The 14,149-nt window shown below is 35.4% G+C and overlaps 1 protein-coding gene across 9 annotated transcripts in view; it reads left to right on the top strand.

Annotated features, from left to right (window-relative positions):
• RhoGEF2 (Rho guanine nucleotide exchange factor 2) overlaps positions 1-14,149 on the top strand; it is a 291,915-nt gene that overhangs the window by 71,656 nt on the left and 206,110 nt on the right. For 8 of the 9 annotated variants that reach the window (XM_083111366.1, XM_083111363.1, XM_083111364.1 and 5 more), the window contains 4 exons: positions 1,171-1,364; positions 4,957-5,137; positions 6,579-6,693; positions 12,741-12,902. In XM_083111366.1, coding sequence (XP_082967492.1) covers positions 1,171-1,364; positions 4,957-5,137; positions 6,579-6,693; positions 12,741-12,902 — 652 coding nt within the window. The remainder of the gene's footprint in view (positions 1-1,170; positions 1,365-4,956; positions 5,138-6,578; positions 6,694-12,740; positions 12,903-14,149) is intronic. The other variant, XM_083111359.1, reaches the window with a different exon arrangement.

The raw sequence follows: 14,149 nt of genomic DNA, 5'->3' as shown, positions 1-14,149 counted from the left end.
TCTCTTGAGAATCCATGTTCTTCTTAAAGGTTCACATAACATTTTGCAGATGCAAATGTACATTCGCACTCTTGAGAATATATATGTATATACATATGATATGCAATAGAAATGTACTTAGCAAATTTATGTCATGCTGAAAATAACATCCCATTTCTGTTTAATAATCTTATGTATCGGAATCGGTTAAATATTGGCATCGGTATCGGTTCCAAAAATTATCGGTGAGTACATCGGCATTGGTAAATTTTCAGCTTCGTCACATCCCTAGTTATCAGTATCGGTAAATTTTATATCGGTACTTTATCGGTATCGGCCAATATTTCATATCGACCCATCCCTAAAAAGAATTATGATAAACTCTTCAATCTCTCAAAAAGATGAAATAGTATTTTTTTCTTAGGTTATTGATGTATGTAGGGATGATGATATAATAATTTTGAAACATATGATAAATGAATACATGTTATCCATATTGAAGGACATAAGAACCTGGTTTCATTTCAGTGAAAGATGGGGGGGAAAAATAATTGGTGGGTTAGTGAATGTTTCTCTACCATTGTTTTTTTGTGTAACTGTTGAATGTGGTTATATGTTATAAAATGTTAACTGATCTTCAAAGACAATATGCAGTACAATTTTGTTTTTGTTTTTCACAAAACCATGGTGAGAAAACTTGAAGTGCAGGAAAGTAAATAATTGATTTGGGGTGTTTTATTTTAAATCTCTTTTCTGCCACTTTTGGGTAATTGTGAAAATGAGGATGAATGATGATAATGTGGATGACAAAACCCATCATAAACTCCTGATACATACATTAGGCCAGGAAGTAAATAATTTAAGATCATCATGGAATATTTGCAATTTTATCAAATTGGTCAAATATCAGTTATCCGTATTGGTAAATTTTATATTGTTACATTATTGGTATCGGCAAGAATTTCATATTCGTCCATTTCTACTACTTGTAGAAATATTTTGATTGAAATTTATTGATAATTTTACTGATTTGAAACAGAAAAATGCCAGTAGAGACCATCCATAGTGAAAATATTCAGGACAGTATGTGTTACAGTACCCCCTCCCTTTTTCTTTGAAATATTTATTTATACTTATTATAAAGGGTGTGTTTTTTACATGCTAAAATTGAGTTTTCATCATATTTTTCAGGTATTCTGGAAAGCAAGAGCACGAGCAAAGGAAGAACTGAATGAACAACTGGCAGATTTTCAGCAGAAGAGAACTGCGGGACTGGGAACGTTATTTGGTCCTCCAGATGCTCAGTTGGACGAGAGCATTCATGACAAAAACAAAGAAATGAAGATAGTTGAAGATATCCTTGTGCGGAGATTAGAGCCATATATGTAAGTTCACAATTATAATGTTTGACAGTTTTGAAAATGAAATGTAAACATTGTTGTACATTTCAAAATCAATTCAGTGTTATCAAAACCAGGTATGAATTTGGCAAGGGAGCTAAAGTCCTTTGTCTCAATTAGTAAAGCCCCCTCCCCCTCCCCCAGTGGACTTAGAAGGAAAAATAAGAGGTTTGAAATGTACAGTGTGTCCCAGCAGTCTGTGGAGAACGTGGGGAAGCAAGTGTTTGAGAACTACTTTAATTGGTTTCTTTCATTTGCATAAATTGACTTTTGAGAATGAACGCTAACTTATTGCCATTGTGCATCAAAACACACTTTAAACTTCTTTTTGAGCTGTCAGCAAAGAGCCTCCAATCCTCTGCATCAGGGTGTCTGCCAGTCAAACTCATGAAAATCGAGAAAAAGTAAAGAAATCGACAAGTAGGTCAACAAGTCAATGAAAAGTCAGGAAATCATGCTTCTGGACAGGAATTTTTGCTATCACAATAACTGGTTTAGTTTATTTTACTTCACTTTTCTGCACCTTTTTTGCTAATTGTGAAGGTGAAAATAATGGAGAAACTAGTACTCACTTTATCCGCGAAACTGTTTTTTTCTTCTTCGTTCTATTAATGTCAGTGGCCATTGCCACCATCCTCGTTGCTGTACGTACTGTTGCTTGGCGTGCATCTTTTGTTTGTAGTTCTCCTGCTGCCGCTAGGTGTACTGTTGTTAACTGTATGTCTGAGAGGCCTCTGTACTGTGGCCACTGAAATTAATAGAGCGAAGAAGAAAAATCAATTTCGTGGATAAAATGAGTACTAGTTTCTCCGTATTTATATTCTACCATATGTCTCTTTTCCCAATTATGATTGAAGATGAATGTTGGTAAGATAAGATGGATGAAGGGACAATCACAAATATATATAGGGACAAAAACAGGAGCCCCACATAAGATTATACTGGCTGAGAGTTCAGATGCCAGGTGCCAGAGCCTTGCTAGTCTGCCAAATGCAGTCCAGGATGCATTAATTGATAAAGCAAGTCTAATTCTCTTGTTAAATACAGTTTCGGTTTGATCTTAACTGTCTTTTTGGTAGGGGTTTTTTCATTAAATAAATATGTGCTGTTGTAATTGCTAATGTCTAGGGACATTGAATTTTCGCGATGCGCGAAATCACGAAATGTGAAAAAAAAAGATTCAATTATGAACATTCTGCACGTAACTACACCCCCAATGATGAAATATGCATGAGTTTTATTCGTGAAATATCATCAAATTAAGTAGAAAACACGCAAAAACCAGCAGTCGAAGTTGTGCTCGCAAACTGTCGATTTGTAACGAAACATTTGCCTAAAGTTTCCTACCACTTGCAGCTGAAGAACGTTTTATCTTCGATCACATCAGAAGGACGCTGCTACTGGCAATTACAGTTGAAATCTAAGTACTTCTGTATGTGTACAGTATATAAAAATGAAGTAGTTTATCAATTTATAGCTCTTTTGTATGTTGTTTCCTCTCATAATGAAAAAGTGTGTGCCAATTTTTTTTTTTCCACCACTGGTATATACCGCTGATCTAACATTTTATTTACCGCTCTCCTCAGTTTTTATTTACCATCAATTTGTCTCCCTACTAATGTCCAACTTTACCTTCGTAGGGGTCGAATAAATAAAGGTTAAGAAAGACTAGAAAAGCAGTCCAGAAACAGTCATGAAAAAGTTAAGAATTTTAATTTGTTATTTTGATAGACACCCTGTACATAGTACTTGTACTTGCATTCCATAGTTTTAATTAGTCCCTTCACATCAATATAGTAGACATGTTGGTTGTCAATCTGATGCTACTCTCTATACCGGCCGATACATGAAGGTTGTTTCAGGGGCTAACATATGTCTTTCCTTCACCTTGAACCCAATACTTCTACTGATGACTAGGGAACGGACTTTTAGATGCTAAAAAAGAGGGATTTAGGACTTTATAAACTCCATTTTAGGACTTTCAGGTGCTTATAATAAATTAATAGGCATAATGATTAATGAATAATAATTTTATGAAATAACTGGTTTTAGGTGTAATTTGTATACAGAAGTTACTATTTTTATTGCAATGAATACTATTTTTTGATTTATAAAAAATATACAATTTGTCCAATGTAAAAACTTTATCATATTTTCAAGCACTGCATCACCACATGCTTTTAAATGTTCTCCGTGGAGAAGATCTTCTAGTGGTCTGTGAGTAGGCACTTTTACATTCATGGACACTTCTGGGTTGTAACAATCCCATTAAATTTCAATGTGATCATTACAACCCAGAAGTGTCTATGGAGAACCTTCTCTCTATGCTGTAGGGAGTTATTTGTGCAAACTTCATAAATGCAACTGCTCCTGATTCCAAAGGCAGGTTTGGTTCTCTCAGAGGCATAGGGATAAAGTCGTCCCCTTGTAACGAAGAGGTCATAGGTTCAATGTCCATTGGAGGCACATAATAATTCGGATCCCACTTTAAACTGTAGGTCAATTCCCGATTAGTCTATCTATGCATAAAGTGTGCTCATAAAACTCGACTTCTCTCCTTGACGAACAGCCTCTATACTAGGGCAGTTGTAGTTTACGTTCATACCCTCCCCTTTCACCTAACTGTTGTGTCAATGGAGGAAATAGGTGACGTGATTGGCCACTTGCAGGGTTGCATTTCCTACTTGTCACAGCAGCCACTCGGAACAGCCAATCAGACAGAGGTATTCTTGGAATCTTCCCATGTTCTTACACTGGAGGCCGGGAATAATGCCGCTCCTTTTTTAGCAACTGAATGATTTTTTAGCTAGGATTCCATTCCAAACTCCCCACATTTTTTGTCTGGTGTGCTACACGTACGGTCCCTTTATATGCTTGGGAAACAGAGCATTCAGCAATGGAGAACACCTCATCAAGTCAGTTCGCTCCACATTTTTCCAAGCTGGAAGATGGTGGAAATTTGCACAGACGTTGACACCCCTTGCTGTTGCATTGCTTTTTTTGCAGCTCGGATTCGTTCAATTAAGGGTTTCAAACCTTTGTGGTGGAAATTAAGGATGGTTCTTAATAAAAGTTATTTTTAAAGTTAAGCAAATGGTCTAAAAGGTGTTTTACAAGTCAAAATAGGACTTTTATGCATTTGTAGGAATTTATAGTTCATTTTGGCATTTATAGGAATTTATAGTTCATTTAGGCATTTTTAGGTCCTATAGAATTTCAGTAGAGGGTTGGTGTGTTCATGAAATGCAAAGATATCTAAATAGCATGCATCTAGGATCAGCACTATCTGTGGAGTCACATGAATCGTTATAGTTGCTCAGTGGCTGAACATGTTAAGTGGTTGACTTTCAATCTTGCCACTAAAGTTAACGGGTTAGAGTTCAAGTTGGGGCATAGGCATTTTTTTGTGAGGGTCCCTTCGTCAATTTCATCTAATGATTGCTCATCCTCGTCATTGCAATTAGCCAAGATCAGCAGCAAAAGTGACTTTGAATACTGTAACAAAAACATAAATTGTTAGTTTGTGAAAATAAACTAACAGTCATATTTTTCATGTGTGTCTTTTATTATTTTACAGAGATGATGTTGAAAAAGAAACAGACATTAGACGAGTTACAACTGCTGCAGCACTGGGAACTGTATTAAGTAAAATATTTGGCGTTCGAAGTCAACATGCCAATAGTCTTCTAGAGCGATGTCCAACATTTGTTTCCAAAGATAAATCACTGAAGTCAAGACTGATAGGCAAGACGAGAAAGGTATGTGTAGTAAAACTATATTATTATTATTATGTTCTAAATGTTGAGAAAAACTCAATAAAATTAAGGTGAATGCACTGGAACTCCAAAATTTACGTTTCAATAATTTTTTTTCATCTTATACAAAATTTTCCCATATTTTACATTTTCCTACATTTTAAGTTTTTTTTACCTTGGTCGTCTGAAGAACTTGAAATCAAGGTTCCCTGTATTCACCAGTTCTACTAGATTTTTGTGAAGAACGTTAGCTTAGGTTTCATATTGTATGCATATTTGACGACAAGTATATCCTATTTTTATGTTTTCATAATATAGATTTAAATTTGATGGAAACTTATGTGAATGAAACATTGAAAATTAGCAGTAATGAGTTATTCAAATAATTGTATTGGTTCATAATGTATAACATAATTTTTCACATTGTAAATCCTCTGTGTATGTATGTGTGTGTAATTAGTAGGTAGTATTCATGTTATGAGACTTAATATGCAGTAAGATATTAATATACGCAAGAAGAAACATGCTTACTCACCTTCATACCTATTTTATTTGGTAACCATTGTCACCATCTGCATTGGACCTTGTCTACAAATTAATTGAGTTAATTAATCAAATAAAATACAAGTACTCAGATACGTAAGCACACTTCATGTGCAGGGGTAGAAAAAGTAAAACTAAAAATAATTCAGGTGCCAGCCCTTTTTTTCTCCGGAACCATTTTTTTTTGCAAGTATGGTCTAAGAAAGCCATGAATCCAACTAAGATAAAGTTACACATTTTGAAATATGATCTTAAAACATTTAATTAGTACAAGATTAAAGGATTAAAATAAATAATTCTTACACCAGGGTGGCCTTCTAAAGAAAGCTGAACTGGTAACGGCGTGAATAACTATGCAATATGTTCTAATATATTGTCGATTACAAAATTGCAACAGATTTTAAAATTTGGCTAGCAACAGTGAAAGGATTTTTAATGGTATGTTTATTATTCTGATTTAATGCATACTGCAGTTATTATTATTATTTTTTTAAAGTAATGGAAATTTCCATAAGCGATCTTGAAATATTTAAAAGATATATTTGTTTTAGCACTGAATTTAAAAATTCCAAGTGCCATGTTAAAATTTTTTCAGGCACCCTGTATTTTTCTATTCCTGTTCATGTGTATATTAATAGTAAGTAGTAATTGGCAACACAAAACAACCTTTTATCTAAACTATATTAAGACACACAGAGTACCTCGGATGGTGTTAAGGCAGCATGATAGACTTATGCTTAAAATTATAAATTTCTGATGTATAGTGGAACCAGACTTTACATTCCCTGATTTTACACTTTCTTGCATTTTATATTTTTCTCTTTTTAACCCTGAAATGTTGTAATGTTCTATTGTTTTAGTGTAAATAAGTTTGTAACACCATGATATTCTACTTCCTCAGCAGCTCACAATCAAAGGCCATCACTTCGTTGCTCATCAGTATTATACTGTTACATACTGTAACCACTGTGGCCTGATTATTTCAGGTATTGGACCTCAAGGATACCAGTGTACAAGTAAGTTGTGATTGATTCTACTTTACTTTTTTATATGCAGCGTAGCATATTGAAAAACTTCAGGGTTTCAGGATTCAGTCCTGGATGTTTTATCTGTGTCTGTTTTATGAATTCATTAACCCCTTCCCCGTGAAATTTTCAGACAAAATGCTTTCCCGTTCTGTGTAATTTTTTCTGAGTTTGCGTAGTAATATTTTTAAGTAGCTACTGCTTCAGCGCAATTCATCTCTTCAGAATAGAAAGGCTTTCAAATGGTACCACGCACATGTGTGTATTAAGTATGACGAAAGGGAAATCGGGGATAATTCGGAAATTTCCCTCCGAAAAATCCCTTTTGGTAACTTTGGGGTCCTCTGGACCGGCCCTGGATATAGGTACCAGATTATAATCTATCTTGAAAAATACTATGGTCTATACGTAATGCGTCCGCCAAGTTTCATTGAAATATCTTCAATAGGTATGAGGGATGAGGGAAAAAATATTTCGCAATCCTATTTGACAATACTATTAGCAGAGCGTATAGAAGAGGGAAGGGTGCATACTTGATGTAGTTCTGTGGTTCCGCCGTGAGGTGGTTCTGGTGTTGAACTCTGCTGGCCCGCTTGATTAGCCCAGCAATGTAACCAAGTAACACTTGTTGTAAATTATGACAAAACGCCACACAATTTTAATTCAAAACACTGTTTAACATTTAAAATACATATTTAATAATTTCTGAAGTGAAATTACAGGATTTATTTAACGGAAACGATAATTAATAATAAAATGAATGATGATATGTAGGTACTCACCAAAGCTAGTTGTTTGACACCTTGGAAAGTTTCCGATATGATTTTGCCGACTTGGATGACTGTAGCTCCTTACGAATTTATTTTGTCCGGAAGAAAAATCTGCATTTTATATAGTGTAGCACGACTTTGGGAATAATGGCTCTGGAGTGTTCATCACAGCAACCTATTTCTGAAGATGGAACAGGGGTATTTTCTATGGCATTGAGACAGTCAAAAAATAAGTCGCTCCACATTGAATTTGCCAAACACAGTTTACTTTTGATTGCCCTTTCAACATGTAGGGGGATGTTGAGAATGCTGTTCGACGGATGAGTGAGAAACGACGTGTTGTCCTTCGATCCGTAATCTCGTATTTGCGTGATGGCCGCATCGCCTGATGTTTGTATCTTATGACTGCGAAGAGAACTGATGCATTGTTGGCACAAAATAAATTTCTACGAGTGTTTTATTATGTAACCTGCCAAATAGTATACTAAGGATCTTCCCATTGCAACATAATCAATCGAGGCTTCATCAGCAATGCGTACGTCACTTTCCCAAGATTGATAGGAGTATTCAGCAGGAGTTACAATTAATTTTATCTTTATTGCAATTTTCAATTGAAGATTTCAGTTCCTTATTGATTTTCTTGTGTTTTCTTGCTAATAGGTGCATCTGACTGACGAACGAAGTGAGTGGCACATCACTTCTGACCTCGCAGTTTGCAGACGAAAATAGCGCCTGTTTAACTGGGACATAAATACATTGCAACAAATGCAAATGTAAGAAGTCTGTGGTGGAGGGATCGAACTTAAAATCCCAAAATGTCTCTCAAAGGGATCTTGGTTTAATTTTCCCGTTAACACATATCTGTAGCCTTTGTCCCACAGCCATTCACTCAGTTGCAAGGTACTCTGCAAATAAATTATTAGCGATTCCATGGTCCTGTCAGATTCAACGGTATTATCAGTTGTTTTTAATGTGATTAGAAAATTGCACACGAGTATGTAAGACCTTAACCATTGTATAAGGCGTTGGAAGGAATTCGAGAATTCAAACCGTCACTAACGTCGTTTACATTTCTTGTATTTTTTTCTGTGCTCACTGCCGCTCAAATCAGCCGAACCATTGGTCTGTCGAAAAAATGTAATTCCATCCGGTACGCTTCTGCTGAAAAGATGAAATGCCACTCTGGTATTCATCCTCTGGAACAGCGACTAGTCTAAATGTGTGGATGTTATTTTAGGACATACTCTAAGACCGGTGGACTGGTCTGTGTCTGCATCATAAACTTTCCGATAGCAGTCAAAATTGATGGGATTTCCTTCATAAAGTTGAATTTTGTCGTGAAAGTGATTCCTTATGCATTTCAATATGTGAACGAAATCTGAAAAAGCCCATATTTCCCTGTTGTCATCGGCAGGATTTAAGATAAATAGGTGTTTTCTGGTTATTCCTAATGATTTCCAAGCCTTTTTATTTGTTGAGTTGTCTCATGTAAAGCCAACAATGTTAGCACCTGCTTTTTCTAACTGAAGAACTACTTGGATAAATATTTTAACAAGGATTTCTGCAGAAGTGGAATTTCAGCTTGCATAAATAACAACAGGCTGTACCCATTCGTATATAAAAGGTATAAATATAAACATAAAAACCAGGGCATGATTTGCTAAAACATTTTGTTACGACTGATGGCAGCAAGCTACAGCCGAGTGCGACACCAGCAATATTAGTTCATTGGTCCGCCACCCGCAATGGGAATGTTGCAGAGTGCGCACACTTCCCTCTTCTATACGCTCTGCTATTAGATACTAATCAGGGATAATTGGGGAAATTTCTCTCCGAAAAATCCCTTTTGGTAACTTTGGGTCCCTCTGGACCGGCCCTGGGTATATAATATATCTTGAAAAATACTATGGTCTATACATAATGTGTCCACCAAGTTTCATTGCAATATCTTCAATAGGTATGAGGGATGAGGGATTTTGGAATCCTGTTTGACAATACTATTAGATACTATTAGAAACTCACAAACTCAAAAACCAACAATAAATCACCAACAGTTCAAATAATGCAACACCAAAAAAAAAATGTACATAAAGCAACTGACTAAACGTGGCACACAAACGAACTCGTTTGCACTTTGTCAGCATAACACAAAAACAGTTTACTTTCCTCTGAACTACTACTACTTCTTCTTTGTCGGCACTGAAAATCGTCACTAAATAAAAGGTCGTTGTTTCTTCAATAGCAAAACATATGTTTCACCAACAAAGAACGTATTATTCCATTCAACACAGGTTACTTCAGTCAGAGATGTTTGCGGGCATAATATTACGCCCAACACACAATAAGCTATAGTGACCAAGGGTGTAATATTACGCCGAACACAGGGAAGGGGTTAATTTATCAGAATTAACAGGGATAGGTAATAACTCTCCGTTCTCTCATAGTAAAATTAGCACAGAAAAGCCAAGTTAATATCGTTGTTAGTATTGGTTGTTGCCATCAATATCTGCATTAGGAAAGTGCCGGATTTCATGTTCATAAAATACTTTGACTTCCAAAATATAGTGTTCCATGGTGTGGGTATCGTGTAGAATGTGCAGATAAAATTTAATTTTTAATGAAAAAAATATTTCTTAAAGTTTCTTCTTCCTGAATAAAGTTTATGACAGTGACCCTTCAGATCCAAACTACATATTTCCTCCAAAATAAAGTTTTCTGTGTGGTAGAAGACATTACATTAAATTAAAATAAGTATTCAGGGTGTCTACCAATCAAGAAATCAACAGGAAGGTCAAGAAAAAGTCAAGAAATTATGCTTGCGGTCAAGAAATTCTGTTACTTTTTTACAGTATAGTGAATTTACATTGTTATATACCTGTACTGGGATTTGATAAAATTGAATATTTGGAAATCCAAAATTATTGAGATGTGGTAAAAAGTTTGCTCACTTTCTTAAGCATTACATTCTTGTACATGTAAAGTTTTGTTAAATATTAAATATAGTAATGTGGCCATTTTGCATCCAGGATGAAGGCTGAAGCATTAATTTTTTACATGCATTAATAACACAGGTCAACAAAGAAAAAGGTTGTTAAGACCTTTTTTCCATTCAATAACTAATTTTTCATCTTCAAGATGTATGGATTACAGAAAAGACTGCCATTTTGCTGTATCATATCAGGTTTCTTAAAAATTACACGTAATATGTACGTTCCAACCATACAACCAACATAATATACTAAACAGCAATGAAATACACATTGCGTTATATTGTGTCTTTAGTACAGCTATAGATTAGTGCATGACATTCATAAACACATTGCTTATTGTAACATATAAAGTTCAAAGGAAAAGAAGCACGAAAAGCACTAATGGTCACATGCATGAGCTGTTAACAGAAGCATTGTCACGTGGATGAAAAACTTCTTGTACGACATGTTCTCTTGTGTACTGTAACATCCTTTGGGAGATTTAAATCTCTGACCAGATCATTGAGTTTATTTTGTCTGAAATGTTGGAGTACGTATACCTGGTGGGTCTGCCATCTTCAGGTGACTTAACTGGGGTGTGTGTGCCATCTTCAGATGACTGACGTAGAACTTGATTCAGATTGCAGTATTTCAAGGTTTTTCGGAGGGTTCGGTACAGGAACATCAGAGCAATGTGATACAGGCCTTCTAGCAGAATCCAAGTCCAGATAAAACATTCCCTTTTTGTTTTTTGTATTGAAGCCTTTTATTTGCACATAAAAAAAATGAATGCGGGATTCTTTTCTTTCAGATCAATATTTGTATTGATATTTCATTGGGATATTGTGTATTTTTTAATCTTATTATTAAATAGACATATGTAAATTATTAAAAATTGGTATGTGATGGGACAAAACTGGGGTCATTTTTGTGTTCAAGTACACAACTTACTTATAAAACAAGCGCCACAATCAAAAAAGGAAAATCTGTGTTGACCTGTGATATAAGTAAAGCAAGTCTAAATCTCTTGTTAAAGTACAGCTCAAGTTCTTATCTTAACCGGCACTGTGGTAAGAGGTTTTTATTGAATAAAAATATACATTTTCTTAATTTTCAACTATGCCTAAGTAGAGGGCGATTAAATAAATGTTAAGAGAAAGTCATGAAAAAGTCAAGAATTTTGGATTTGTTATTTTGGTGTACACTCTGGTGTTGCTTATTTTTCAGTAAAACAATTTGGTGGAAAATTCATTAGTGGGGTAGTCTGATGGATAACTAGAATTTTTTTTTCAACAAGTTCTTTGAATGAGAATTAAATACAGTGTTTTCGTAAGTCCTCTGGGATTTCGGAAGTTTTTAACATACCTTACAAATGTTCGTTATGCTATCCTTTGGTGACTCAGCAAACATCATTCCTGTAATCTAGCTTCTGCCACACACATTCCATCGTATCAATGCCAATGGTAGCAACTGCATCCATGATTCTTTGTCGAAGCTTTGACAAATCTCTTTGTAAAGGAGGCACGTAAGCACAATCTTTAATATAACCTCGCAGGAAACAAAAATTGCATGGAGTGAGGTTGAGTGACCTGGGAGGCCAAGACACAAAAAGTAGAGTACTTCATTAGACCACTTTCGCTCGCTTAAACTTGATCGAATCTTCCACGCTCGAGCCAGCTCGAATATATAGAACATCAAATATCATTTGAATGTGACAATAAACCTACAAATACATGTGTAAAATTCATGCTGGTAGTTTCATCCCATAATCATCTATTCATTTTCATATATTTCTATGTATTGGTAAGATAAACTAAATTACATTTTAACATGGATATGATGACAATGTTCACTTTAGTTTCAATTTCACTGCATCTTTCACTTCACGAAGTATATTTGAAGTCCCACTACCACAGACAAATTACAGTTGTACTTGAACTACTGGGCTTCGAGCGTATATCGATCGAGCGAAGAAACAGTCAATTTCGTAAGCCATCTAGCATCATCCGTGCAAACTATTAGACAATCGAGCAAAAAAGCCTCCATGCAGCACTCTAACAAAAAGCTTTCTGTTCATTGGAAAATTTCTATGTTTTGCACACTACTGCCTCCTAGCAGAGAAATAGGTAACTAAGTCATGAAACAAACTTGTACATTTCCCGTACCCGTTGGCATGCTTTCATTTCTTGTATGTGGGTTCGCAACTGCACGGCCAGACATTAAAATCTCAGAGGGACTTACGAAACACGAGTCACAAATGGATGTAGAACTATATAATTGTTGTGATTTCTATTTGCAGATTGTATATTGAATATACATCGAATGTGTGTGAAGACTGTTGAGGAGAGTTGTCTTGGGCCTTTGAACAAAAAGGAGAAAAGCATAAGTAGAATAATGGAGAAAATCAGGAACCCAGAGAGGGAGACAAGGCGGAAACCTAGTTCATTAAACCTTGCCCAAAGTAAGTAGTCTTCTTGCAAAGTGAAACTTTATTTATGTATGTAACATATTTGGTTTAAACTTACCAAACATACTGATGAAGTATGCAGAAATTTCTGCAAAAATGCAGGTTTGACCAGGACTTGAACCAAGGTCCCTGGCATACTGTGCCGTTGCTGTACCTACTGAGCCAGCTCTAGTTTTGCCTGATTTTTTGCTATTTCTGTTTTACTTACGTGGTATTTTGGTAACATTTCTATGTAGCAAATCTCCTGTGCATGTCAAACAGGTAATTTTCATCTCCATGCTTGGAGAAACTAGGCACCATCGACGTCAACAGCTTTTTCAAATGCAACAGATCTTATTGCAGTAATACTGACAAAAAAGCATGCAAGACCAGAGCTGGCTCGGTAGCTCAGTAGGTATATCAATGGTATGGTAAGCTAGAGGCCCAGGTTTGAGTCCTGGTCAAGCCTGCTTTTTTCGCTAAAATGTCTATGTGGTACATCTCCTGCTTGTGCCAAACAATGAGGTACTGAAGAAGCTTTTCCCATTTGGGTTTAGAGTCAGTAATATTGTTGGTGCTTGGTTCTAATTTTATCCAAAGAGCATTGTTGCATTAACAAGCACTCTATAACTGTTACTCTAAATTTTGTACTTTAAAAAATCAGAAATGAAAGGAAATAAGTTTTTCAAATGTTAGGTGTGTAATAGGCCAATTTCAAATTGCTCTCTTTTTGCTACATTTTGGTATTAAAATACTTTAGTTTCTACAAGCATGCAATCTTTAATTTGAAAGCAACCACTGTTTTATATGCTTGCAGAAACCACAATTTAATATAAAGAACTCATGTAATGCAGATAATGTGTATTTTACATAGCATACAAAGCTTAATGCTTTTGTTGAGCTGAATTGTAATAACTCATTTTCAAACTGGAATGTTCATTCATAGAATGTAAGTTTTTTGTTTGGCCTCACCCTTGGTTTTCCAGTATGAGCTTACCTGATGTTTTTTAGGGGTAGGAAACACACAGTATGAAAACTGTGAATGTTTTTGTTTTATATTGTAGTATGAATGATTACAATTGGATATGAAGGACAATAAGAAATAGCCAATAGGTTTCTTTGGTATAATGTCACCTTTTGTTAAGATTTCTGATGGGATTTTGACATAACTGTGGCACAATCTTGCCAACGAGGGGTCACATTTCTTCTTTGAACTTGTGGTTCTCTGAGTTTTGGCATTCACCTCATCCTTGCCAAAGCAA

The sequence above is a fragment of the Lepisma saccharinum genome, chromosome 25 (assembly GCF_977018435.1).
Source record: "Lepisma saccharinum chromosome 25, izLepSacc3.1, whole genome shotgun sequence".
Taxonomy (NCBI): domain Eukaryota; kingdom Metazoa; phylum Arthropoda; class Insecta; order Zygentoma; family Lepismatidae; genus Lepisma; species Lepisma saccharinum.
This window is presented reverse-complemented; position numbering and strand designations above follow the sequence as displayed.